The sequence below is a fragment of the Carcharodon carcharias genome, chromosome 8, assembly GCF_017639515.1.
Source record: "Carcharodon carcharias isolate sCarCar2 chromosome 8, sCarCar2.pri, whole genome shotgun sequence".
Lineage (NCBI taxonomy): Eukaryota > Metazoa > Chordata > Chondrichthyes > Lamniformes > Lamnidae > Carcharodon > Carcharodon carcharias.
In genome coordinates, this window is record NC_054474.1 from 157,986,668 (window position 1) to 158,013,258 (window position 26,591).

The window sequence follows — 26,591 nt, forward strand, 5'->3', positions numbered from 1 at the left end:
AGAGACATGGGGGTGAATGGGGTATGGTGGGGTTGGGGGAGAAGGATGACAGAGACATGGGGGTGAATGGGATATGGCGGGGTTGGGGGAGAAGGATGACAGAGACATGGGGGTGATTGGGGTATGGTGGGGTTGGGGGAGAAGGATGACATGGGGATTAATGGTGTATGGTGGGGTTGGGGGAGAAGGATGACAGAGACATGGGGGTGATTGGGGTATGGTAGGGTTGGGGGAGAAGGATGACATGGGGGTTAATGGGGTATGGTGGGGTTAGGGGAGAAGGATGACATGGGGGTGAATGGGGTATGGTGGGTTGGGGGAGAAGGATGACATGGGGGTGAATGGGGTATGGTGGGGTTGGGGGAGAAGGATGACATTGGGGTGAATGGGGTATGGTGGGGTTGGGGGAGAAGGATGACAGAGACATGGGGGTGAATGGGGTATGGTGGGGTTGGGGGAGAAGGATGACAGAGACATGGGGGTGAATGGGATATGGTGGGGTTGGGGGAGAAGGATGACAGAGACATGGGGGTGAATGGGGTATGATGGGGTTGGGGGAGAAGGATGACAGAGACGGGGGTGAATTGGGTATGGTAGGGTTGTGGGAGAAGGATGACATGGGAATTAATGGGGTATGGTGGGGTTGGGGGGGAAGGATGACAGAGACATGGGGATTAATGGGGTATGGTGGGGTTGGGGGAGAAGGATGACAGAGACATGAGGGTGAATGGGGTATGGTGGGGTTAGGGGAGAAGGATGACATGGGGGTGAATGGGTTATGGTGGGGTTGGTGGAGAAGGATAACAGAGACATGGGGGTGAATGGGGTATGGTGGGGTTGGGGGAGAAGGATGACAGAGACATGGGGGTGAATGGGGTATGGTGGGGTTGGGGGAGAAGGATGACAGAAACATGAGGGTCAATGGTGTATGGTGGGGTTGGGGGAGAAGGATGACATGGGGATTAATGGGGTATGGTGGGGTTGGGGGAGAAGGATGACATGGGGGTGAATGGGGTATGGTGGGGTTGGGGGAGAAGGATGACATGGGTGTGAATGGGGTATGGTGGGGTTGGGGGAGAAGGATGACATGGGGGTTAATGGGGTATGGTGGGTTGGGGGAGAAGGATGACATGGGGGTGAATGGGGTATGGTGGGGTTGGGGGAGAAGGATGACATTGGGGTGAATGGGGTATGGTGGGGTTGGGGGAGAAGGATGACAGAGACATGGGGGTGAATGGGGTATGGTGGGGTTGGGGGAGAAGGATGACAGAGACATGGGGGTGAATGGGATATGGCGGGGTTGGGGGAGAAGGATGACAGAGACATGGGGGTGAATGGGGTATGGTGGGGTTGGGGGAGAAGGATGACATGGGGATTAATGGGGTATGGTGGGGTTGGGGGAGAAGGATGACAGAGACATGGGGGTGATTGGGGTATGGTAGGGTTGGGGGAGAAGGATGACCTGGGGGTTAATGGGGTATGGTGGGGTTAGGGGAGAAGGATGACATGGGGGTGAATGGGGTATGGTGGGTTGGGGGAGAAGGATGACATGGGGGTGAATGGGGTATGGTGGGGTTGGGGGAGAAGGATGACATTGGGGTGAATGGGGTATGGTGGGGTTGGGGGAGAAGGATGACAGAGACATGGGGGTGAATGGGGTATGGTGGGGTTGGGGGAGAAGGATGACAGAGACATGGGGGTGAATGGGATATGGTGGGGTTGGGGGAGAAGGATGACAGAGACATGGGGGTGAATGGGGTATGGTGGGGTTGGGGGAGAAGGATGACAGAGACGGGGGTGAATTGGGTATGGTAGGGTTGGGGGAGAAGGATGACATGGGAATTAATGGGGTATGGTGGGGTTGGGGGAGAAGGATGACAGAGACATGGGGGTTAATGGGGTATGGTGGGGTTGGGGGAGAAGGATGACAGAGACATGAGGGTGAATGGGGTATGGTGGGGTTAGGGGAGAAGGATGACATGGGGGTGAATGGGTTATGGTGGGGTTGGTGGAGAAGGATGACAGAGACATGGGGGTGAATGGGGTATGGTGGGGTTGGGGGAGAAGGATGACAGAGACATGGGGGTGAATGGGATATGGTGGGGTTGGGGGAGAAGGATGACAGAGACATGGGGGTGAATGGGGTATGGTGGGGTTGGGGGAGAAGGATGACAGAGACATGGGGGTGAATTGGGTATGGTAGGGTTGGGGGAGAAGGATGACATGGGGATTAATGGGGTATGGTGGGGTTGGGGGAGAAGGATGACAGAGACATGGGGGTGAATGGGGTATGGTGGGGTTGGGGGAGAAGGATGACAGAGACATGAGGGTGAATGGGGTATGGTGGGATTAGGGGAGAAGGATGACATGGGGGTGAATGGGGTATGGTGGGGTTGGGGAAGAAGGATGACAGAGACATGGGGGTGAATGGGATATGGTGGGGTTGGGGGAGAAGGATGATATGGGGATTAATGGGGTATGGTGATGTTAGGGGAGAAGGATGACATGGGGGTGAATGGGGTATGGTGGGGTTGGGGGAGAAGGATGACAGAGACATGGGGGTGAATGGGATATGGTGGGGTTGGGGGAGAAGGATGACAGAGACATGGGGGTGAATGGGGTATGGTGGGGTTGGGGGAGAAGGATGACAGAGACATGGGGGTGAATTGGGTATGGTAGGGTTGGGGGAGAAGGATGACATGGGGATTAATGGGGTATGGTGGGGTTGGGGGAGAAGGATGACAGAGACATGGGGGTGAATGGGGTATGGTGGGGTTGGGGGAGAAGGATGACAGAGACATGAGGGTGAATGGGGTATGGTGGGGTTAGGGGAGAAGGATGACATGGGGGTGAATGGGGTATGGTGGGGTTGGTGGAGAAGGATGACAGAGACATGGGGGTGAATGGGGTATGGTGGGGTTGGGGAAGAAGGATGACAGAGACATGGGGGTGAATGGGGTATGGTAGGGTTGGGGGAGAAGGATGACAGAAACATGAGGGTCAATGGTGTATGGTGGGGTTGGGGGAGAAGGATGACAGAGACATGGGGGTGAATTGGGTATGGTAGGGTTGGGGGAGAAGGATGACATGGGGATTAATGGGGTATGGTGGGGTTGGGGGAGAAGGATGACATGGGGGTTAATGGGGTATGGTGGGGTTAGGGGAGAAGGATGACATGGGGGTTAATGGGGTATGGTGGGGTTAGGGGAGAAGGATGACATGGGGGTGAATGGGGTATGGTGGGGTTGGGGAAGAAGGATGACATGGGGGTGAATGGGGTATGGTGGGGTTGGGGGAGAAGGATGACATGGGGATTAATGGGGTATGGTCGGGTTAGGGGAGAAGGATGACAGAGACATGGGGGTGAATGGGGTATGGTGGGGTTGGGGGAGAAGGATGACATGGGGATTAATGGGGTATGGTGGGGTTGGGGGAGAAGGATGACAGAGACATGGGGGTGAATGGGGTATGGTACGGTTGGGGGAGAAGGATGACATGGGGGTGAATGGGGTATGGTGGGGTTAGGGGAGAAGGATGACATGGGGGTGAATGGGGTATGGTGGGGTTAGGGGAGAAGGATGACAGAGACATGGGGGTGAATGGGGTATGGTGGGGTTGGGGGAGAAGGATGACAGAGACATGGGGGTGAATGGGGTATGGTGGGGTTGGGGGAGATGGATGACATGGGGATTAATGGGGTATGGTGGGGTTAGGGGAGAAGGATGACAGAGACATGGGGGTGAATGGGGTATGGTGGGGTTGGGGGAGAAGGATGACATGGGGATTAATGGGGTATGGTGGGGTTGGGGGAGAAGGATGACATGGGGGTGAATGGGGTATGGTGGGGTTGGGGGAGAAGGATGACATGGGTGTGAATGGGGTATGGTGGGGTTGGGGGAGAAGGATGACATGGGGGTTAATGGGGTATGGTGGGTTGGGGGAGAAGGATGACATGGGGGTGAATGGGGTATGGTGGGGTTGGGGGAGAAGGATGACATTGGGGTGAATGGGGTATGGTGGGGTTGGGGGAGAAGGATGACAGAGACATGGGGGTGAATGGGGTATGGTGGGGTTGGGGGAGAAGGATGACAGAGACATGGGGGTGAATGGGATATGGCGGGGTTGGGGGAGAAGGATGACAGAGACATGGGGGTGAATGGGGTATGGTGGGGTTGGGGGAGAAGGATGACATGGGGATTAATGGGGTATGGTGGGGTTGGGGGAGAAGGATGACAGAGACATGGGGGTGATTGGGGTATGGTAGGGTTGGGGGAGAAGGATGACATGGGGGTTAATGGGGTATGGTGGGGTTAGGGGAGAAGGATGACATGGGGGTGAATGGGGTATGGTGGGTTGGGGGAGAAGGATGACATGGGGGTGAATGGGGTATGGTGGGGTTGGGGGAGAAGGATGACATTGGGGTGAATGGGGTATGGTGGGGTTGGGGGAGAAGGATGACAGAGACATGGGGGTGAATGGGGTATGGTGGGGTTGGGGGAGAAGGATGACAGAGACATGGGGGTGAATGGGATATGGTGGGGTTGGGGGAGAAGGATGACAGAGACATGGGGGTGAATGGGGTATGGTGGGGTTGGGGGAGAAGGATGACAGAGACGGGGGTGAATTGGGTATGGTAGGGTTGGGGGAGAAGGATGACATGGGAATTAATGGGGTATGGTGGGGTTGGGGGGGAAGGATGACAGAGACATGGGGATTAATGGGGTATGGTGGGGTTGGGGGAGAAGGATGACAGAGACATGAGGGTGAATGGGGTATGGTGGGGTTAGGGGAGAAGGATGACATGGGGGTGAATGGGTTATGGTGTGGTTGGTGGAGAAGGATGACAGAGACATGGGGGTGAATGGGGTATGGTGGGGTTGGGGGAGAAGGATGACAGAGACATGGGGGTGAATGGGGTATGGTGGGGTTGGTGGAGAAGGATGACAGAGACATGGGGGTGAATGGGGTATGGTGGGGTTGGGGAAGAAGGATGACAGAGACATGGGGGTGAATGGGGTATGGTAGGGTTGGGGGAGAAGGATGACAGAAACATGAGGGTCAATGGTGTATGGTGGGGTTGGGGGAGAAGGATGACAGAGACATGGGGGTGAATTGGGTATGGTAGGGTTGGGGGAGAAGGATGACATGGGGATTAATGGGGTATGGTGGGGTTGGGGGAGAAGGATGACATGGGGGTTAATGGGGTATGGTGGGGTTAGGGGAGAAGGATGACATGGGGGTTAATGGGGTATGGTGGGGTTAGGGGAGAAGGATGACATGGGGGTGAATGGGGTATGGTGGGGTTGGGGGAGAAGGATGACATGGGGGTGAATGGGGTATGGTGGGGTTGGGGGAGAAGGATGACATGGGGATTAATGGGGTATGGTCGGGTTAGGGGAGAAGGATGACAGAGACATGGGGGTGAATGGGGTATGGTGGGGTTGGGGGAGAAGGATGACATGGGGATTAATGGGGTATGGTGGGGTTGGGGGAGAAGGATGACAGAGACATGGGGGTGAATGGGGTATGGTACGGTTGGGGGAGAAGGATGACATGGGGGTGAATGGGGTATGGTGGGGTTAGGGGAGAAGGATGACATGGGGGTGAATGGGGTATGGTGGGGTTAGGGGAGAAGGATGACAGAGACATGGGGGTGAATGGGGTATGGTGGGGTTGGGGGAGAAGGATGACAGAGACATGGGGGTGAATGGGGTATGGTGGGGTTGGGGGAGATGGATGACATGGGGATTAATGGGGTATGGTGGGGTTAGGGGAGAAGGATGACAGAGACATGGGGGTGAATGGGGTATGGTGGGGTTGGGGGAGAAGGATGACATGGGGATTAATGGGGTATGGTGGGGTTGGGGGAGAAGGATGACATGGGGGTGAATGGGGTATGGTGGGGTTGGGGGAGAAGGATGACATGGGTGTGAATGGGGTATGGTGGGGTTGGGGGAGAAGGATGACATGGGGGTTAATGGGGTATGGTGGGTTGGGGGAGAAGGATGACATGGGGGTGAATGGGGTATGGTGGGGTTGGGGGAGAAGGATGACATTGGGGTGAATGGGGTATGGTGGGGTTGGGGGAGAAGGATGACAGAGACATGGGGGTGAATGGGGTATGGTGGGGTTGGGGGAGAAGGATGACAGAGACATGGGGGTGAATGGGATATGGCGGGGTTGGGGGAGAAGGATGACAGAGACATGGGGGTGAATGGGGTATGGTGGGGTTGGGGGAGAAGGATGACATGGGGATTAATGGGGTATGGTGGGGTTGGGGGAGAAGGATGACAGAGACATGGGGGTGATTGGGGTATGGTAGGGTTGGGGGAGAAGGATGACATGGGGGTTAATGGGGTATGGTGGGGTTAGGGGAGAAGGATGACATGGGGGTGAATGGGGTATGGTGGGTTGGGGGAGAAGGATGACATGGGGGTGAATGGGGTATGGTGGGGTTGGGGGAGAAGGATGACATTGGGGTGAATGGGGTATGGTGGGGTTGGGGGAGAAGGATGACAGAGACATGGGGGTGAATGGGGTATGGTGGGGTTGGGGGAGAAGGATGACAGAGACATGGGGGTGAATGGGATATGGTGGGGTTGGGGGAGAAGGATGACAGAGACATGGGGGTGAATGGGGTATGGTGGGGTTGGGGGAGAAGGATGACAGAGACGGGGGTGAATTGGGTATGGTAGGGTTGGGGGAGAAGGATGACATGGGAATTAATAGGGTATGGTGGGGTTGGGGGGGAAGGATGACAGAGACATGGGGATTAATGGGGTATGGTGGGGTTGGGGGAGAAGGATGACAGAGACATGAGGGTGAATGGGGTATGGTGGGGTTAGGGGAGAAGGATGACATGGGGGTGAATGGGTTATGGTGTGGTTGGTGGAGAAGGATGACAGAGACATGGGGGTGAATGGGGTATGGTGGGGTTGGGGGAGAAGGATGACAGAGACATGGGGGTGAATGGGGTATGGTGGGGTTGGGGGAGAAGGATGACAGAAACATGAGGGTCAATGGTGTATGGTGGGGTTGGGGGAGAAGGATGACATGGGGATTAATGGGGTATGGTGGGGTTGGGGGAGAAGGATGACATGGGGGTGAATGGGGTATGGTGGGGTTGGGGGAGAAGGATGACATGGGTGTGAATGGGGTATGGTGGGGTTGGGGGAGAAGGATGACATGGGGGTTAATGGGGTATGGTGGGTTGGGGGAGAAGGATGACATGGGGGTGAATGGGGTATGGTGGGGTTGGGGGAGAAGGATGACATTGGGGTGAATGGGGTATGGTGGGGTTGGGGGAGAAGGATGACAGAGACATGGGGGTGAATGGGATATGGCGGGGTTGGGGGAGAAGGATGACAGAGACATGGGGGTGAATGGGGTATGGTGGGGTTGGGGGAGAAGGATGACATGGGGATTAATGGGGTATGGTGGGGTTGGGGGAGAAGGATGACAGAGACATGGGGGTGATTGGGGTATGGTAGGGTTGGGGGAGAAGGATGACCTGGGGGTTAATGGGGTATGGTGGGGTTAGGGGAGAAGGATGACATGGGGGTGAATGGGGTATGGTGGGTTGGGGGAGAAGGATGACATGGGGGTGAATGGGGTATGGTGGGGTTGGGGGAGAAGGATGACATTGGGGTGAATGGGGTATGGTGGGGTTGGGGGAGAAGGATGACAGAGACATGGGGGTGAATGGGGTATGGTGGGGTTGGGGGAGAAGGATGACAGAGACATGGGGGTGAATGGGATATGGTGGGGTTGGGGGAGAAGGATGACAGAGACATGGGGGTGAATGGGGTATGGTGGGGTTGGGGGAGAAGGATGACAGAGACGGGGGTGAATTGGGTATGGTAGGGTTGGGGGAGAAGGATGACATGGGAATTAATGGGGTATGGTGGGGTTGGGGGAGAAGGATGACAGAGACATGGGGGTTAATGGGGTATGGTGGGGTTGGGGGAGAAGGATGACAGAGACATGAGGGTGAATGGGGTATGGTGGGGTTAGGGGAGAAGGATGACATGGGGGTGAATGGGTTATGGTGGGGTTGGTGGAGAAGGATGACAGAGACATGGGGGTGAATGGGGTATGGTGGGGTTGGGGGAGAAGGATGACAGAGACATGGGGGTGAATGGGGTATGGTGGGGTTGGGGGAGAAGGATGACAGAAACATGAGGGTCAATGGTGTATGGTGGGGTTGGGGGAGAAGGATGACATGGGGATTAATGGGGTATGGTGGGGTTGGGGGAGAAGGATGACATGGGGGTGAATGGGGTATGGTGGGGTTGGGGGAGAAGGATGACATGGGTGTGAATGGGGTATGGTGGGGTTGGGGGAGAAGGATGACATGGGGGTTAATGGGGTATGGTGGGTTGGGGGAGAAGGATGACATGGGGGTGAATTGGGTATGGTGGGGTTGGGGGAGAAGGATGACATTGGGGTGAATGGGGTATGGTGGGGTTGGGGGAGAAGGATGACAGAGACATGGGGGTGAATGGGGTATGGTGGGGTTGGGGGAGAAGGATGACAGAGACATGGGGGTGATTGGGATATGGCGGGGTTGGGGGAGAAGGATGACAGAGACATGGGGGTGAATGGGGTATGGTGGGGTTGGTTGAGAAGGATGACATGGGGATTAATGGGGTATGGTGGGGTTGGGGGAGAAGGATGACAGAGACATGGGGGTGATTGGGGTTTGGTTGGGTTGGGGGAGAAGGATGACCTGGGGGTTAATGGGGTATGGTGGGGTTAGGGGAGAAGGATGACATGGGGGTGAATGGGGTATGGTGGGTTGGGGGAGAAGGATGACATGGGGGTGAATGGGGTATGGTACGGTTGGGGGAGAAGGATGACATTGGGGTGAATGGGGTATGGTGGGGTTGGGGGAGAAGGATGACAGAGACATGGGGGTGAATGGGGTATGGTGGGGTTGGGGGAGAAGGATGACAGAGACATGGGGGTGAATGGGATATGGTGGGGTTGGGGGAGAAGGATGACAGAGACATGGGGGTGAATGGGGTATGGTGGGGTTGGGGGAGAAGGATGACAGAGACGGGGGTGAATTGGGTATGGTAGGGTTGGGGGAGAAGGATGACATGGGAATTAATGGGGTATGGTGGGGTTGGGGGAGAAGGATGACAGAGACATGGGGGTTAATGGGGTATGGTGGGGTTGGGGGAGAAGGATGACAGAGACATGAGGGTGAATGGGGTATGGTGGGGTTAGGGGAGAAGGATGACATGGGGGTGAATGGGTTATGGTGGGCTTGGTGGAGAAGGATGACAGAGACATGGGGGTGAATGGGGTATGGTGGGGTTGGGGGAGAAGGATGACAGAGACATGGGGGTGAATGGGGTATGGTGGGGTTGGGGGAGAAGGATGACAGAAACATGAGGGTCAATGGTGTATGGTGGGGTTGGGGGAGAAGGATGACAGAGACATGGGCGTGAATTGGGTATGGTAGGGTTGGGGGAGAAGGATGACATGGGGATTAATGGGGTATGGTGGGGTTGGGGGAGAAGGATGACAGAGACATGGGGGTGAATGGGGTATGGTGGGGTTGGGGGAGAAGGATGACAGAGACATGAGGGTCAATGGTGTATGGTGGGGTTGGGGGAGAAGGATGACAGAGACATGGGGGTGAATTGGGTATGGTAGGGTTGGGGGAGAAGGATGACATGGGGATTAATGGGGTATGGTGGGGTTGGGGGAGAAGGATGACAGAGACATGGGGGTGAATGGGGTATGGTGGGTTTGGGGGAGAAGGATGACAGAGACATGAGGGTGAATGGGGTATGGTGGGGTTAGGGGAGAAGGATGATATGAGGGTGAATGGGGTATGGTGGGGTTAGGGGAGAAGGATGACATGGGGGTGAATGGGGTATGGTGGGGTTAGGGGAGAAGGATGACATGGGGGTGAATGGGGTATGGTGGGGTTAGGGGAGAAGGATGACAGACATGGGGGTGAATGGGGTATGGTGGGGTTAGGGGAGAAGGATGACAGACATGGGGGTGAATGGGGTATGGTGGGGTTGGGGGAGAAGGATGACAGACATGGGGTTGACTGGGGTATGGTGGGGTTGTGGGGGGGAAGGATGACAGAGACATGGGGGTTAGTGGGATATGGTGGGGTTGGGGGGAGTGGGGGAAAAGATGACAGAGTTAATCGGCTAAGGTGGGGCTGTGGGACTGTAAATAATGGCAGACAGAGGGGAGACCAAGAGTGGAGAATCTAGAGCCCAACATGGAAGACTAGAACACAGACACAGATGGGAATCGAAATGTATAAATGAGAGGGGATGCACACAGGCTCTGGAATAGGAGTTGGGAGAGGGGTTGTGTTAGTGTGGCACAAGAGGGATGGGTTGCACAGACACTCTTGGGAGTCAGGGTGGGAAGGAAGACTGTATTGTGCTCAGTCATGAGGGAACAGGAGAGCTCATTAAAAGACATTCATGATCTCTGGTCTGGGGCCAAGAGGTCAGACTGAGAGATTAAAGGCAGACCTGGGGCTTTGTGGACCTTGTAATCAGGGTGAGAGTTTAAAGGTGGTCCTGGAGCTTTGCGGGCCATGCTATGGGACTGTGCATGGCACACACGTCATTGTCCCATTCCAGGGGTTGTGTGCTTATTTGGGATAAGGCACAGCTTGGTGTACAGGGCGTGTTCATTGTCTTACAGTCGGTGGTAATGGAGTTTTCTGGCTCGGTACTGGGCTACAGATGGGATGGTCAGGGTGAAGGGAGGCATCTGCAGCCTATAAATGGGGAAAATGTAGTAATGGGGGTAATTGGAAGCTTTCCTGGGGGTGGGGGTTGGGGGGTGTGGTGCCTTCTCTGTATGTCACCATGCACACAGCCTCGAGATGGGGAGGGCTGAGGTCCACATGAGGCATGGGGACATCAACAGTGATGGGTTCAGCGGGGAGGGTAGGAATGTCCACCACAGTGACAATGGGCTCCAGGGTTACTCGGGGAGGCTGGAGAATCACCGGAGGGAGGTCTACCTGCACATCGTGAGGTTCCAGGAAGATTGGAGGCACCTGAGCACTGGCAGGAGGAAGGCAGAAGCTGGTCTCAAAATAAAAAAATGCAGCACCACCATCTTGAAAGCCCTGAGTTATAGCCCAGTTTAAAATCAAAGCTGGAAAAGAATCTGCACAGGAAGGGTCTGAGGCATGTGGGAGGAGCCCACAGCTGGACTAAGGGGCCCTTTCAGGGGACATCCTCAAACTGCTTAGAATCACACCACTGAAGTAGAGTCAGAGATGAGAAAAAAAGAGGAAAACTTCCTTGAGAAGGTGCAATTGGAGCCATTGCCTTTTGGTGCGCTTTCACCAGAGACTGCAGGCTTCACAATACAGTTGGTCCATTTGAACATTAACAGAAAGATATGCGAGAATGGAAAATTCAGGCAACTGTTAAGGAAGCACAGCTGCTGCATATCTGCCAGATCATCAATTGAAACCTTTGATGTGCTTCCTCCGATCGGCATGGATAATAAGCCAAAGGGTGTCCAGTCATTACTGAAGTACAAATTGAGCTTAATCAGCATACCAGATCAGAGATTGCAGGAGTGCCTTTGGTATGGTGGCACATTTTATGAATGCATCCAAAGCTCTTCCAACCTCTGTGGGATTGAGATGTGAAGTATCAGGGTTGGCATCTTGGTCACCTAGATCTGTGAGTTTGTGCCTCAGCTACAAGAAAATCTAGTAGGGCAGATACAGCTCTAGGGCATGACAGTGGCTCTCTGTTTGCGAGCAAGAGGTCCACTATATTTTCCCAATATTCAGTAATCTGTTGCAGATATCAGTCCATGGGAGAAGGAGGATTGAATAATGGAGTCAGCACAATGCTGCCTTCTTCATTGCAGTGATCCCAGCCTGAGATCTGTGATCCAGCGGACCCCCGGCAAGACTCAGAGGATGAGGAGGCTAGACCCATCCCAAGGAGGTGACTCGCATGACCAAGGGTCTACCAAAGAAGACTTTCCCATCTGAAGATGAGAGAAAGACAACGCTGCGCACATCTGCACTTGCCATGAGATGTGATGGATCATACATGCCACATTCTGCGGGAGGATCTAATGCCCCATGGACTGGGAGGACACCCCTGCCAATGCCCCTAAAAGTTACCGCCACGCTCATTGTTTTTGCCTGCGGATTGTTCCATGTATCCACAGGGGACCCATGCGGTATCCCACAGTTCGCAACACATAAAGGAGGTGACAGATGCCCTCTACAGTAAGGCTCATCATTATGTGAATGTCACACTCAATGAAGCTAGCCAGGCTGCTAGATTTCTGGGGTTTGTAGCTATCTGAGACTTCCCTAGAGTACAGGGTGCATTCAATTGCACACTTGTGGCTTTGAGAGCTCCATGGCAGCAGCCCTTGATGTTCATTACCAGGAAAGCGTTCCACTCCCTGAACATTCAACTGGTGTGGGATCATCAGAAGCATATCATGCACATTTGTGCCAGGTACCCTGGGAGTTCCTATGACTCATACATCCTGAGTCACTCCCAGGTGCTTCACATATTCGAAAGGACTCAGCGATTACAGGACTAGCTGCTTGGGGATAAGGGGTACCCGCTCAAACATTGGCTCATGATACCCGTGCGTTGTCCTCAGAGTGCCTCGGAAGAGAGATACAATGCACGCATAGCTTAACACGATCTATCATCAAGCAGACCATTGGCATCCCCCTGAAGATGTGCTTCTGATGTTTGGATCACTCAGGTGGGGCTCTGCAGTACTCTCCACAGAGGATGTCCCGTATAATCGTGGTCTGTTGCATCTTTCACAACCTGGTGCTTCAAAGGGGGATCCTTTGCCAGAGGGAGATATGGAGGAGGCTAAGTGATCCTCAGATGATGAAGAGCAGGGAGGGCAGAAAGCTGAAGAGCGATATGAGGATCAGCTTCCACGTGAGGATGCCATCGAAGAAGCATGATGTGGAAGACGTGTCTGTGACACACTGATAGCCATCAGATTCCAGGAGGAGTAAGCTGCAGGCAATGGGACAATCCTTCTGTCACTTAGTGTCATGCCAAAGCACCAAACCAGCTACAACCAGTTACATCGAGAGCAAGATGAGCATTCGGACTTGCACCTTCAATCCTCATGATTCACCAAGTCCTAAACTTTGGCGAACCCTGTATCCATGCATTCTGGAAAGTGAAAAATCAGCACAACTGCACAAACACTGCATCAAAGGACTTGATACAGTTGTTGCCGCCTTAATGAAAAATTTTTAGTGGACACTGAGATGTGCGCCTGGTTGGAGAGACCATCATGGCTGCAGGCCTTATGTTTTGACACTACCAATGAAGACGGCCTTCTCATTTTGACAGACAATTACGGCCAACATTCCCAGGCTATTGAGCACACCTAAGTCCATGTTGTTTGTAAGTAGTAGAGGTTACTAACACATTTTGCAAACAATTCCATTAAAGAGTTTGACATATCTCACTGACATAACACTGGAGCCGAGTAACTATCATGACTCAGCTACACATCACATGAATGTGAGGCTTACAAAGGAAGGTGATCACTGAATGGGAGCATGGCTCACTCTCATAATAAGAGGGCACTAGATGCATCTGCTGCACAATGTTTTAAAATGATGAGACCATTCTCCCAAACAGCAAATGTATTTACAAAGGTGCTTGATATATGCAGTGATTGAACACCTGTGACCCAGAAGTGATGTCAAAGTTTCTTAATTTTTCTAACCCCACCATTATGTCTTAGTGCATCCCCGCCATAGGCAGCAGAGGTGGAGGCAACCTGCTGACTGCTATGCCCCTGTTGTCTTTGATGACTTTGGCAGGTGTCCTCTAGAGGGCCGAGACCTGGAGGGCCCCAGCCTGCTTTGGGTCTCCTACTTTGGGGCAGGTGTTCTCGCCTCAGCCTGTACAGCTGGAGGGGATGGGGTCACAGGCAGAGGGGATTGGGATCGGCCGGACACTCTCGGAGTCACCTGGGTGGATGGCCCCGGGATCTCCAGCTGCTGGTCCTCCCCGTTGCGGGTGCCTGTGGGCCCCTGCCTGACTACCTAAGGAGAAGGGGTTCCTGGAGGGAGGTCAAGGTACCCCAGCCTCCTGTCATCTAGCCACTGATGGATACCACCAATGCCTATAGCGATGGAATGCAAGTGCAAATGAAAATCCGGCAGGTTCCGCTGGACCAAGGTTTCCAAGGCGGCCTCGAGGCACTCGCATGTCAGGGCCCCGACATTGAACAGAATGCGGACACACTCCTCCAGTCTTCGCTCTAGTCTGTTGACTGCCTCTCGCAACTCTACCTGATTTCCAGCTGCCTGACGTTGCATCCCCGGCATGTTAGAGACAGCTGCTTGCAGAGGCTCATCATCTGACTCAGACTCAGTGGGTGCCTCATCTCCAATAGTCCTCCGAGTGCCAGAGACCTGGACTGGCGCTGCCTCTGGTTGCTGTGGAGACGTGTCTGTGAAGTGTTCTCCAGAATGTGACCCCGAGCCTAATCTAGATCCATGACCCACTGGGGTGTGTGTCTTTGCACTGGCGGAGGATGCAGGTGAACATAGTGAGGGGTGTTCTTCAGATGGAACTTCATTATCCTCCTGTGAGGTTGACTGGGGCTTATGTTGCCTGTGTTGGTCTGCCTGGACCTCCTGCTGCCTATAAGAGACAGAAGATAGATTTAGTTCATGAACAGGCTGAGTACAACATTGCACATCACTCACTGTGAATGTCAGGATGTGATAAACTCATGGGGGGCTCATCCATACTGGCTTACTGAGAGAGGCCGATCTCTGTCCTCCCCTGCCATCTCCATGGCATCCTCCTCAAATCTGGAGAGCTCCTGGATGTCGGCCGTGCCTCCTCCAGTCTGGGATTTCTCCCTCTTGTTCTGGGCGAGCGTGGCCTGCATGAAGATGAATGGAATGGAATGGAATGTGATGAGATGGGGGAGAAGTTGGGAAGCATGCATGCCTGCTGTGGGTTCTGAGCCCTCCCTAGTAAGGGCTGAGGATGGAGTTTGTGCAGCATGATAGATGAGATGCTGGTGATGTTAAAGTGTCCGTGAGACAATCAGTGCTGATGTCTCCCCTGCCTTTATTGTGTAAGATCACTGAGCAGTGTAACCTTTGAGTGCATGATGCCACAATGAGAGTGTGAGATTGGAGTGAGCTGAGGGTTGACTTACCCTGGTGGAGCAGATGAGATCATTCATCCTCTTCCTGCACTGGATGGCGTTTCTGGGGGGGGGGTGCCCGACAAGCTGATCTCCCTTGCAACCACCTCCCCTGGCCGGTGAGGTGAGACTGGTGGGTCCCCTGGAGCCATCCCTTGGGTAGAGGACATCCTGGTGCCGGCGGACTCCATGAGCAAGGGCCTCCAGGGAGTCATTGCTGAATCTTGGTGCAGCTCTTTTCTTGGGTGCAGCCATTTGAAGAGGTTTCCTGCACAGGTCTGGGCTGGAGAGAGTGAATGTGTGTATTCAGGTGGCATTTCAATATGGTGCCCAGATCTTTGACCCTATTAGGTGATGGCAGGGTGGACGAATCAGTGCCAGCCCCACCATGTGATTCTGAGGGCTACCCACCGACACACAATTAATTAACTTCCGAGAATGAAATTGGGCGCGAGTTCCTACCACGCTGTCCAGCGGGAAATGCACTGCGAAGCCCGCCATTTAGTCTCCAAAATGGAAAATTCCACTCTGTGTCCCTAGATGCACCATCACTGGCTGCTCCTGTTGCTGAGTGACAATAGCACACGTTTGTCATTACCCACCCTTTCTCAATCCATCTCCTGTGATCATGCAGCACAGTACACCACCTTAAACATTCACTTCCTCCACCACTGATGCACAGTGACAACAGTGTGTACCCTCTATACCAAGGCTCCTTCAACAGGACCTTCCAAACCTGTGACCTCTACCACCTAGAAGGACAAGTGCAGCAGGCACATAGGAACACCACCACCTGTAAGTTCCATGCCAAGTCATAGGCCATCCTGACTTGGAAATATATCGCCGTTCCTTCACTGTCACTGGGTCAAAATCCTGGAACTCCCTCCCTAACAGCACTGTGGGTGTACTACACCACATGGACTGCAGCAGTTCAAGAAGACATCTCACCACCACCTTCTCAAGGGCAACTAGGGATGGGCAATAAATGCTGGCCTAGCCAGCGATGACCAAATTGAAAAAAATAGCCAACAGGTGAAAGAACTGAGAGTGAGAGAGAAGGAGAAGAAAACTAAAATATGAAAACTAAAATAAAATTTAATAAAACAGTTCCAGAGGAACTATTTTGCAAATTTACACCAAATGATAGATTTTACTTTGCCCACAACAGTTCAAACATGTGCGATATAATTGAAAGATTTTCTCAGGCTGTTTTCATTAAAGTAACTCTAACTTTACTGCTTAGCTTTGGCAATCCTCAGAAAGCATTGTTAAGTGATTAGCTACACTTTCTGAAACCAAGTTCCAGTGGAGAGCAGCCACACCACAAACTGTACAATTCAGCATCACATTGGCAGTGACTCAGAGAGAGAGAGTTGGAACGTACACTGTATACACTGGTGCTTGGCTCAGGTTGAGTTAAAGGTGCAGGGAGCTTTACTCTAGATGAAGTCCATGATCTGTGAGACCTCGACACCGAAGCATTCTGCTTCCTATCACTGAAATCTCCTTCAATAACTTCTTTAAGTGTTAAAGATTTCAAATAGGATGAGCTGCCTGAAGTTGCCATGGAGCGATGGAAAGTGCCCTGGTGCCTAACATTTCCCATATGGTGAGCTCTTGATCTTGACTTTGAAAAGAAGGGAGAGCAGGGATAGAGCAAGGATAGAGTAGGGATAGAGCAGGGATAGGGGAAGGATGGAGGAGGGATAGAGGAGAGATGGTGGAGGGATAGGGGAGGGATGGGGGAGAGATGGTGGAGGGATAGGGGAGGGATGGGGGAGAGATGGTGGAGGGATAGGGGAGGGATGGGGGAGAGATGGGGGAGGGATAGGGGAGGGATAGGGGAGGGATGGGGGAGAGATGGGGGAGGGATGGGGGAGAGATGGTGGAGGGATAGGGGAGGGATGGGGGAGAGATGGTGGAGGGATAGGGGAGGGATAGGGGAGGGATGGGGGAGAGATGGGGGAGAGATGGGGGAGGGATGGGGAGAGATGGTGGAGGGATAGGGGAGGGATGGGGGAGAGATGGTGGAGGGATAGGGGAGGGATGGGGGAGAGATGGTGGAGGGATAGGGGAGGGATGGGGGAGAGATGGGGGAGAGATAGGGGAGGGATAGAGCAGGGATAGAGTAGGGTGCTTCCTATGGGATCAGAAGGGAAACACAAACCCAGATCACATTTCATCACCTTGTAAAAGATAGAAGCCTAATAATCATCTGCACAATCTACTGTTCCGCACATATTGACATATTCATTTTTAATCAACTGAAGTTGGAAGACTTTATGTTTTTGTCTCTTTTTTCCCCAGTACCATTTCACCCAACATTGCCCAATTCTGTGATCACAAAAGTTTGCTGGCAGCGCCAGTCTGAAACTCCCCTATGTGGGGTTAACAAGGTGGCCTTGTCCTCTGACACCCCTTCCCTCATCCAGCCCTAGTCAGAGGGATATGTCTAATCACTGCTTGCCAGAGATGGAGAGTGGTAGCACAGTGGTAATGTTACTGGACTAGTAATCCAGGTGCCTGGATGGATATTCTGGAATGTAAAGCTACTCTCATTAATAATGATTATTACACTTGCTGTTGTAAAAACTCTTTAGGGCAGGAAATCTGCCATTCTTATCTGGTCTGGCCGACAAGTGACTGCAGACCCACAGCAATGTGGTTGACTCTTAACTGTTCTCTGAAATGGCCTAGTAAACCACTCCGTTGCACTTGTGATTCAGCCACCTGCTAAAGGGCTGTTAGGGCAGGGCAATAAATGTTGGCCTTGCCAGTGGCACTCTCATCCCCAAGAATTAATTTTTTAAAAAGTTGCCCAATGTGATGTAGTTGGAGTCAGGATTACAATGGAGTTAGTGGGGAGGCTGAGGGTTCACTAATTTACATCCCTCCACTCCATGGCATTGTACCTCAGTGCGTCACCATACTCTCTGCCGCAGTGTTTAGCCAGAGATGCTCGTTTTTAATATCCCACCTCGGTCTCACTCACCTAGAACTCTGAGATGGTAGTTTATAGATTTGTCACCTACGGAGTTGGTTGCCACGCAAGTGTACTGTGCTGTGTGGGACAAAGTCGCCTTGAGGATTTCCAGGGTGGATCTGTCTGATGAAACCCGATAATCTGTGCTGTCATTCAGTTCCTGACCATCTCTCAACCAAGTGATCTGTGGTTTGGGATTGCCTGAAATGAAAGATAAATGGGTGCTGATTTATTATGTCAGCACTGTATCTGTTGGTGGAAAGCTGCCTTTTCTCATTTGTGACGTAACAAACTGTGAAGTGGAATGTATTTGCAGAGGGTGTCCCGCATCTTGGAGTTCATTAAAAACATAAGGAGACAATCACACTGCACAAAAGTAAAATACATACACTGGGGTTTGTCACAATGACGGAAAACAGTTGGAATAATACACCTGGTACTTATCAGAGAATAGCACTGAGAAAGACACATCTTGTTTATAGTGCAGAGAATCTTGCACTTTGGATACACTATAGAGAATAATACACTCCGTGTACTATCACAGGGAATAGTGCCACCAATATAGAACAGGGATTTTTAGACATGTTAACAGTGTGACCTTTGTTCTCCATATTTTAATATCAGGTAATGAGATGAAAGGAATGTCGGAGTTGTTCATCATTATAATTACTTCAACAAAACTGCTGCTTGGTGCATGTGGTGTGCATCAATCATCAGAAAGTATCCAGAAAGAACGCACAGTAAATGCGTTAATAGGCCAATAGACTGAGCATTTGGCTTAGTTTGACAGATAGAATCAGGACTTCTTAGTCTAAGTGGTGCTGGGCTGACATGTTGTGTGATATACTGCATAACACACTGTGTGTCTACATTGGTAAATACTAATCAATCCCCTGGATATGAGCTGATTCAGAAACTTCCGCAAAGTCACTTTAATTGACAATGAAAGGAGCATATTACAGATAATTATAAATGGTTTTCGTAAAACGTAATTTTAATTTGTTTCTTTGGAATAATTTTTGAAGTTATGTTTTCTTTAGTTTCTCCCACTCGGATTACGTTTTGCAGCCAGAGCAGTGGAGGAAGCTTTCACCCAAAGCTCTGCTACAGTAACACAGTGTCAAAGGCACTCTACAAAACGCACCGGCTGCCAGTTATTGCCTTCTTTCCCCTCCCCCCACACCACAATTGAGACCAGAATCTCAACATGCAAGGAATTGTGGCGGTGTGTAGCCTCTTTTTGTCACCTCTTCCAGCACCAATGCACAGTACCAACATGTCATTCTAGGAAACAGCTGAGATTTGAGACAGCAAGGGTCACTAAACTCTCTCTTTAACACATGCAAAAGGTCGTCTATCTGAAACGTTATCTCTGTTTCCCTCTCCACAGATGCTGCCTGATCTGCTGAGTATTTCCAGCCCTTTTCTATTTTTATCTCTCTTTAACACACTGCTCTTCTGTTGATATACTTTCTCCGGTTACAGGTTATCCCCAACACGTACTTCCTTTCCAGAGTGCAGGGAGGGTGCAAAATAAAAACTGGTTAAGAAAATGAAAAAATCAGGTAAACTGGTCTCAGATGATGTGTGTGTGTGTGTGTCTGGGGCGAGGAGCCAATAATTAATCATAGCTTCTGCTCCTGACAGTGATCCATTGACAACCCCTCCTCCCAAACCCATGTAAAGCATGTGTGGACATCAAGACAGGATCAAGGTTAGGTCACCTCCTGATGATTGAATATTGGGACAACACTCAAGTGCTAGTAGAATGGCTGGATGAGTAAGATACCAAGAACTTGAGGAACCTATTTTAGAATGGCTTCTTAGCTTTATAAGGGACCAATAGCAGGGAAAACACAAAACTTGTACATTGGCATATACAATCTTTAGACTAATTGAAAGAAGGCTTCAGGATTCACTCACCCGTGGTCAAACAAGTCAGGTTGATGTTCTGTTCTTGCTTAATCTGCACCTTTTCCACCTGGTTTTCATTTAAAATGGTGGGAGGACCTGCACAAACATGGAGTGTGGGAATTTTAGTGAGCCATAATGGACTTCACCTTTACACTGATGCTCCCCACTTGACAACATGGCTATCAGCCATGGTCTCTAAAACACTCCAACTAAACTCCTCTGCTTTGCTCCTCATCTTTGAAAACCTATCATCAAAAGTTTGGTAGTCTCTTCCGAAGAGCTGGTGCAGACTTAAGGGGCCGAATGGACTCCTTCTGTGCTATACTACTTTATGTCGTTTTCCACTACTCCATTTTTGGTCCCTGAGGAGTTTGGAACAATCGCCACATTAAATATCTCACTTTTGTTCACCGAATTTGATCTTTGTTGTTGTACCAACATGGTCCTTACGGTAAGCAAGCCTCTGCCTCAAGGAGACATTGTTATCATTCAAAGACCTGTCCCATCTGAGGTGATGTCAGGCGAATAATTGAAACTTGGGTTTTAGGAACGTGGTGTTAATAGTATGTTAATTACATTAAGATACACAGATGAAGGCCATTGTTTAATTAAGTACTTTGAGCACATATAAATGGGGGACAGCTGGGACACTGGGGGTGAGGGAGAGCTGTGAGACAGAACAAGTCAATAAACTCTCTCAATAAAGTAAAGCTCTGTGTCTTGGTTTTGACTTTACCAACTGGCTCGAATTCTATTGACATATAGAAACAGAGATAGCCATTCAGCTCCTCAGGCTTGTTTTACCATTCGCTGCAATCATGGCTGACCTGTATCTTAACTCCAGACACCTGCCTTGGTTCCATATCCTTTCACCCCCTTGTTTAACTCTTACAACTAACACTGTTGAAAGAGACTATCCTGAGGTAAAATCAATTAACCCTTTTTGAGATGGGGTAGAGTTGGACCCTGGGTGGGAGAACGATCAAAACCTTGTTTAAGGACGGGAAGGAAGAGATGCAGAAAGTCTTCTGGAGAATGCGAGGGAGTTGGATCCTTTTATTTGGAAGGGGGAGGGAGATACAGACTCTGTTAAGGGGGAAGTGGGAGTGGTTATGGAGAAAGAACCGTCTTAAAGAGGGAAGAGAGAGGCCCATTTTGGTGAGGAAGAAGAGGATAGAGTGAGAGGTGGTATTGCTGAGGGGAGAGGGGGAGAAGGGACAAACTCAGTGCATACTCTTGGTAGAAAGTTGACTTGCATGGACATTAAGGGGTTAAGCAAATCGGGCTGAAAAATGATGCTCATGGTTGAAGAGCCCACTGAGACTCACTGTCTGAGCTCATAACGTGAAGACTAGCCACTTTGGGGTCCAAGGATGACTGAACCTATTCCAGAACCTTCAGGAAAGGAGGGAAAAGGGAAAAACAAAGATTAGTGGTCGTGATCCTCTTCATGTTATCTATTTATACAAACTAGAGTGGGTTAGGTGCCACACAATTCTAAGTACACAGAAAATTTACTGGTGTCAGAATTTACAGGTAATACTGAGAGGCCGATGGAGCTGGGGTTTGAAATAAGGTCTTCAACAGTTCTGTCCTCCTTACTCAGCACATCCAGATGAAAATCCTTCACAGCTTCCCCCACAGCGTTGCTGGCTACACAAGTATAATGGCCGGCGTCTTCCACGAGGATACGGGTCAGTTTGAGGGTGCGTCCACCTTGGTGCGAATCAGAGGATGGGAAAGGGTTAACGCAGTAAATGAATCCCATAGTTAACAATGATTAGTACAGTCGTAAAGGAGTAGCAAAGCTTAACAGAAGGTGCAAGAGAGAAAAATGCGTTGCGATATGTTATTGCACTTGAACTGGACTGTTTAGTGGACTATTTGAAGGGTGTGCATGCCTCTTTCAGGTCTCTCTACCCTGTGCCACACACTAACAGATGACACAGGGTTAAGCTGCTTGTAGCTTCTGTCAGTTTAGCTGTTAGAAATTGTACAGGAGCAGTTTGGTCCCAGACTTCACTGTGATATTCGCCTGTACAGGGTGCACTGGGCTTCCCTTTCCCAGCTGCACTACAGCACATGCTCCAGCAGTGGAGAACCACTGGCAGGGGAGCCCTGCCCTGTGGCACACCTGCACCACAACACCAATCTCCTGTGCCCAATCAAAATTTTATTCCAATGGACGGGCAGATTCAGGGCAAAGCAGCAGCTCAGTCAGGGTCACCTGACATGGTGTGTACACGCAGAAGCCCAGTAAACCATCCTTCAAGAAGGCCCAGTGCAGCGGTAATACACCCTGTCCAGGGCAGTGAGTTGGAGGAAACCTGGCTTTAACAAAGAAATGAGAAGCTGCTTGTTTCGAGTTCAGAAGAGATTCATTAACGGGTAAACTGACTGATGAAAGGTAGGTAGTTCCAGGGATTAGGTGAAAGTGGGCTCAATGTCTTACCAAGACACCAGAGCCCAAGCTCAGTGCCAGGACCGTGCTAGTGCCAGTGCCAGACCCATTGGCACAGAGCTGCCTCAGTGGCCAGGCTCACTGCCAACTCAGTGCCAGGCTCACTGCCAACTCAGTGCCAGGCTCACTGCCAACTCTGTGCCAGTAGCCAGGCTCACTGCCAGCACTGCATCAATGGTCAGGTTCACTGCCAGCTCTGCATCAGTGCCAGGCTCACTGCCAACTCTGTGCCAGTTTAGGCTCACTGCCAGCTCTGTGCCAGTGGACAGGCTCACTGCCAGCTCTGTGCCAGTGGCCAGGCTCACAGCCAGCTCTGTGCCAGTTGCCAGGCTTACTGCCAGCTCTGTGCCAGTAGTCAGGCTTACTGCCAGCTCTGTGCCAGTGGCCAGGCTCACTGCCAGCTCTGTGCCAGTGGCTAGGCTCACTGCCAGCTCTGTGCCAGTGGCCAGGCTCAATGCCAGCTCTGTGCCAGTGGCCAGGCTCAATGCCAACTCTGTGCCAGTGGCTAGGCTCACTGCCAGCTCTGTGCCAGTGGCCAGGCTCAATGCCAGCTCTGTGCCAGTGGCCATGCTTACTGCCAACTCTGTGCCAGTGGCCAGGCTCACTGCCAGCTCTGTGCCAGTGGCCAGGCTCACTGCCAACTCTGTGTCAGTGCTAGGCTCACTGCCAACTCTGTGCCAGTGGCCGGCTCACTGCCAGCTCTGTGCCAGTGGCCAGGCTCACTGCCAACTCTGTGCCAGTGCTAGGCTCACTGCCAGCTCTGTGCCAGTAGCCAGGCTCACTGCCAGCTCTGTGCCAGTGGCCAGGTTCACTGCCAGCTCTGTGCCAGTGGTGAAGCTCACTGCCAGCTCTGTGCCAGTGTCCAGGCTCACTGCCAGCTCTGTGCCAGTGCCAGGCTCACTGCCAACTCAGTGCCAGGTGCACTGCCAACTCTGTGCCAGTGCCAGGCTCACTGCCAGCTCTGTGCCAGTGGCCAGGCTCACTGCCAGCTCTGAGCCAGTGGCCAGGCTCACTGCCAACTCTGTGCCAGTGCTAGGCTCACTGCCAGCTCTGTGCCAGTGGCCAGGCTCACTGCCAGCTCTGTGCCAGTGGCCAGGCTCCCTGCCAACACTGTGCCAGTGCTAGGCTCACTGCCAGCTCTGTGCCAATGGCCAGGCTCATTGCCAGCTCTGTGCCAATGGCCAGGCTCACTGCCAGCTCTGTGCCAGTGGCCAGGCTCACTGCCAGCTCTGTGCCAGTGGCCAGGCTCACTGCCAACTCTGTGCCAGTGCTAGGCTCACTGCCAGCTCTGTGCCAGTAGCCAGGCTCACTGCCAGCTCTGTGCCAGTGGCCAGGCTCACTGCCAGCTCTGTGCCAGTGGTGAAGCTCACTGCCAGCTCTGTGCCAGTGTCCAGGCTCACTGCCAGCTCTGTGCCAGTGCCAGGCTCACTGCCAACTCAGTGCCAGGTGCACTGCCAACTCTGTGCCAGTGCCAGGCTCACTGCCAGCTCTGTGCCAGTGGCCAGGCTCACTGCCAGCTCTGAGCCAGTGGCCAGGCTCACTGCCAACTCTGTGCCAGTGCTAGGCTCACTGCCAGCTCTGTGCCAGTGGCCAGGCTCACTGCCAGCTCTGTGCCAGTGGCCAGGCTCACTGCCAACACTGTGCCAGTGCTAGGCTCACTGCCAGCTCTGTGCCAATGGCCAGGCTCATTGCCAGCTCTGTGCCAATGGCCAGGCTCACTGCCAGCTCTGTGCCAGTGGCCAGGCTCACTGCCAGCTCTGTGCCAGTGGCCAGGCTCACTGCCAGCTCTGTGCCAGTGGCCAGGCTCACAGCCATCCCTGTACCAATGCCAGGCTCCCAACTCTGTGCCAGTGGCCAGGCTCACTGCCAGCTCTGTGCCAGTGGCCAGACTCACTGCCAGCCCTGTACCAATGGCCAGGCTCACTGCCAGCTCTGTGCCAGTGGCCAGGCTCACTGCCAGCTTTGTGCCAGTGGCCAGGCTCACTTCCAACTCTGTTCTAGTGCTAGGCTCACTGCCAGCTCTGTGCCAGTGGCGAGGCTCACTGCCAGCTCTGTAACAGTGGCCAGACTCACTGCCAGCTCTGTGCCAGTGGCCAGGCTCACTGCCAGCTCTGTGCCAGTGGCGAAGCTCACTGCCAGCTCTGTGCCAGTGGCCAGGCTCACTGCCAGCTCTGTGCCAGTGGCCAGGCTCACTGCCAACTCAGTGCCAGGTGCACTGCCAACTCTGTGCCAGTGCTGGGTTCACTGCCAGCTCTGTGCCAGTGTCCAGGCTCACTGCCAGCTCTGTGCCAGTGGCCAGGCTCACTGCCAACTCAGTGCCAGACACACTGCCAACTCTGTGCCAGTGGCCAGGCTCACTGCCAGCTCTGTGCCAGTGGCCAGGTTCACTGTGCCAGTGCTAGGCTCACTGCCAGCTCTGTGCCAGTGGCCAGGCTCACTGCCAGCTCCGTGCCAGTGCTAGGCTCACTGTCAGCTCTGTGCCAGTGCTAGGCTCACTGCCAACTGTGACAGTGGCCAGTTCTCACTGCCAACTCTGTGCCAGTGGTGAGGCTCACTGCCAGCTCTGTGCCAATGGCCAGGCTCACTGCCAGCTCTGTGTCAATGGCCAGGCTTACTGCCAGCTCTGTGCCAGTGCTAGGCTCACTGCCAGCTCTGTGCCAGTGCTAGGCTCACTGCCAGCTCTGTGCCAGTGGCCAGGCTCACTGCCAGCTCTGTGCCAGTGCTAGGCTCACTGTCAGCTCTGTGCCAGTGCTAGGCTCACTGCCAACTGTGACAGTGGCCAGTTCTCACTGCCAACTCTGTGCCAGTGGTGAGGCTCACTGCCAGCTCTGTGCCAATGGCCAGGCTCACTGCCAGCTCTGTGTCAATGGCCAGGCTCACTGCCAGCTCTGTGGCAGTGCTAGGCTCACTGCCAGCTCTGTGCCAGTGCTAGGCTCACTGTCAGCTGTGTGCTGTTAACTGGGGCTGTGAGTGAGGAATACATCAGTGACAACTCCGGCCTCTGATCAGTAAGCATATGGTTCCTGCAGGGAATTGGACACGTGCCGACATCTGGGGCTGAATTTTCTGGTGGGCATCAGGACCCCTACACCGGGGCCCCATAACTCGGTCCCAACCCCGATGATGTCCAAGTCGTGCACAGCTTCGCGATCTTCTGGGAGACGGCCAATTAACAACCCCTCTGGGAGAAGAGGGAAGAAAACTGGCTGAAAAAAACATCACATAAATCCACGTTCAGCAACATGTAAGCTCACCTACGGTTAATTGCAGGGCAATGCGAGACCCACGCCGCAGCTGAAATCAACATCTTACCAAACACTTTACTTTTCCAAGTCTGACCCCTTGTCATTGTGACTAACACTGTCAGACATCAAAAGAATGATTTATTTCTCCCTCCAAGAGTAGAAGTAGAAAAAAATGTGCCAAATGAAAGGTTTAGCAAATGTGAGTGACAGATTAACGCCAAGATCATGACCACCAGGTGTTAGCCACAGGGTCTCCAACAAACTGATCCAACACATCATTAATGTTAAGTGGCAAGAAGGCTCCTTAACCTCAATTTTCCTAAGTGGCAAGAGCTTGGTGCCTGTGTGAGTGTCTGACTGCTTATGTATGTGTGTGCCTATGTTTACATATGCATGTATGTTTGCGTTTGCATGTCAGAGTCATTACGGAGCGCAAGGAGGCCATTCAACCCAATGAGTCCATGCTGGCTCTCTGTACAGCAATCCAGTCAGTCCCACTCCCCAACTCTATCCCCATGGTCCTGCAAGGTTATTTCCCTCAAGTGCCCATTCGATTTCCTTTTGAAATCATCCATCATCTCCATTCCCACCAGCCTTGTGGGCAGCAAGCTCATTTTGACTTGCTGTGTAAGAAAGATCCCCCTCACATCCTCCCTGTATTTCTTGCCCAAAACCTTAAATCTGTGCCTCCCCCGACCCCCTTATACCATCGGCTAATGTAAAGAGCTTTTCTTTGACTACTTTACCTAAACCTGTCATAATATTGTACACTTTTATCAAATTTCCCCTCAATCTCCTTTGC

At 52.5% G+C, this 26,591-nt stretch overlaps 1 protein-coding gene across 1 annotated transcript in view; it reads right to left on the reverse strand.

Annotated features, from left to right (window-relative positions):
- LOC121281526 (hemicentin-1-like) overlaps positions 1–26,591 on the reverse strand; it is a 566,775-nt gene that overhangs the window by 168,411 nt on the left and 371,773 nt on the right. The window contains exons 48-50 of the mRNA XM_041194473.1: positions 21,686–21,799; positions 20,093–20,179; positions 18,179–18,370 (exon numbers count right to left, since the gene is read on the reverse strand). Of these exons, the coding sequence (XP_041050407.1) occupies positions 18,179–18,370; positions 20,093–20,179; positions 21,686–21,799 (393 nt within the window). The remainder of the gene's footprint in view (positions 1–18,178; positions 18,371–20,092; positions 20,180–21,685; positions 21,800–26,591) is intronic.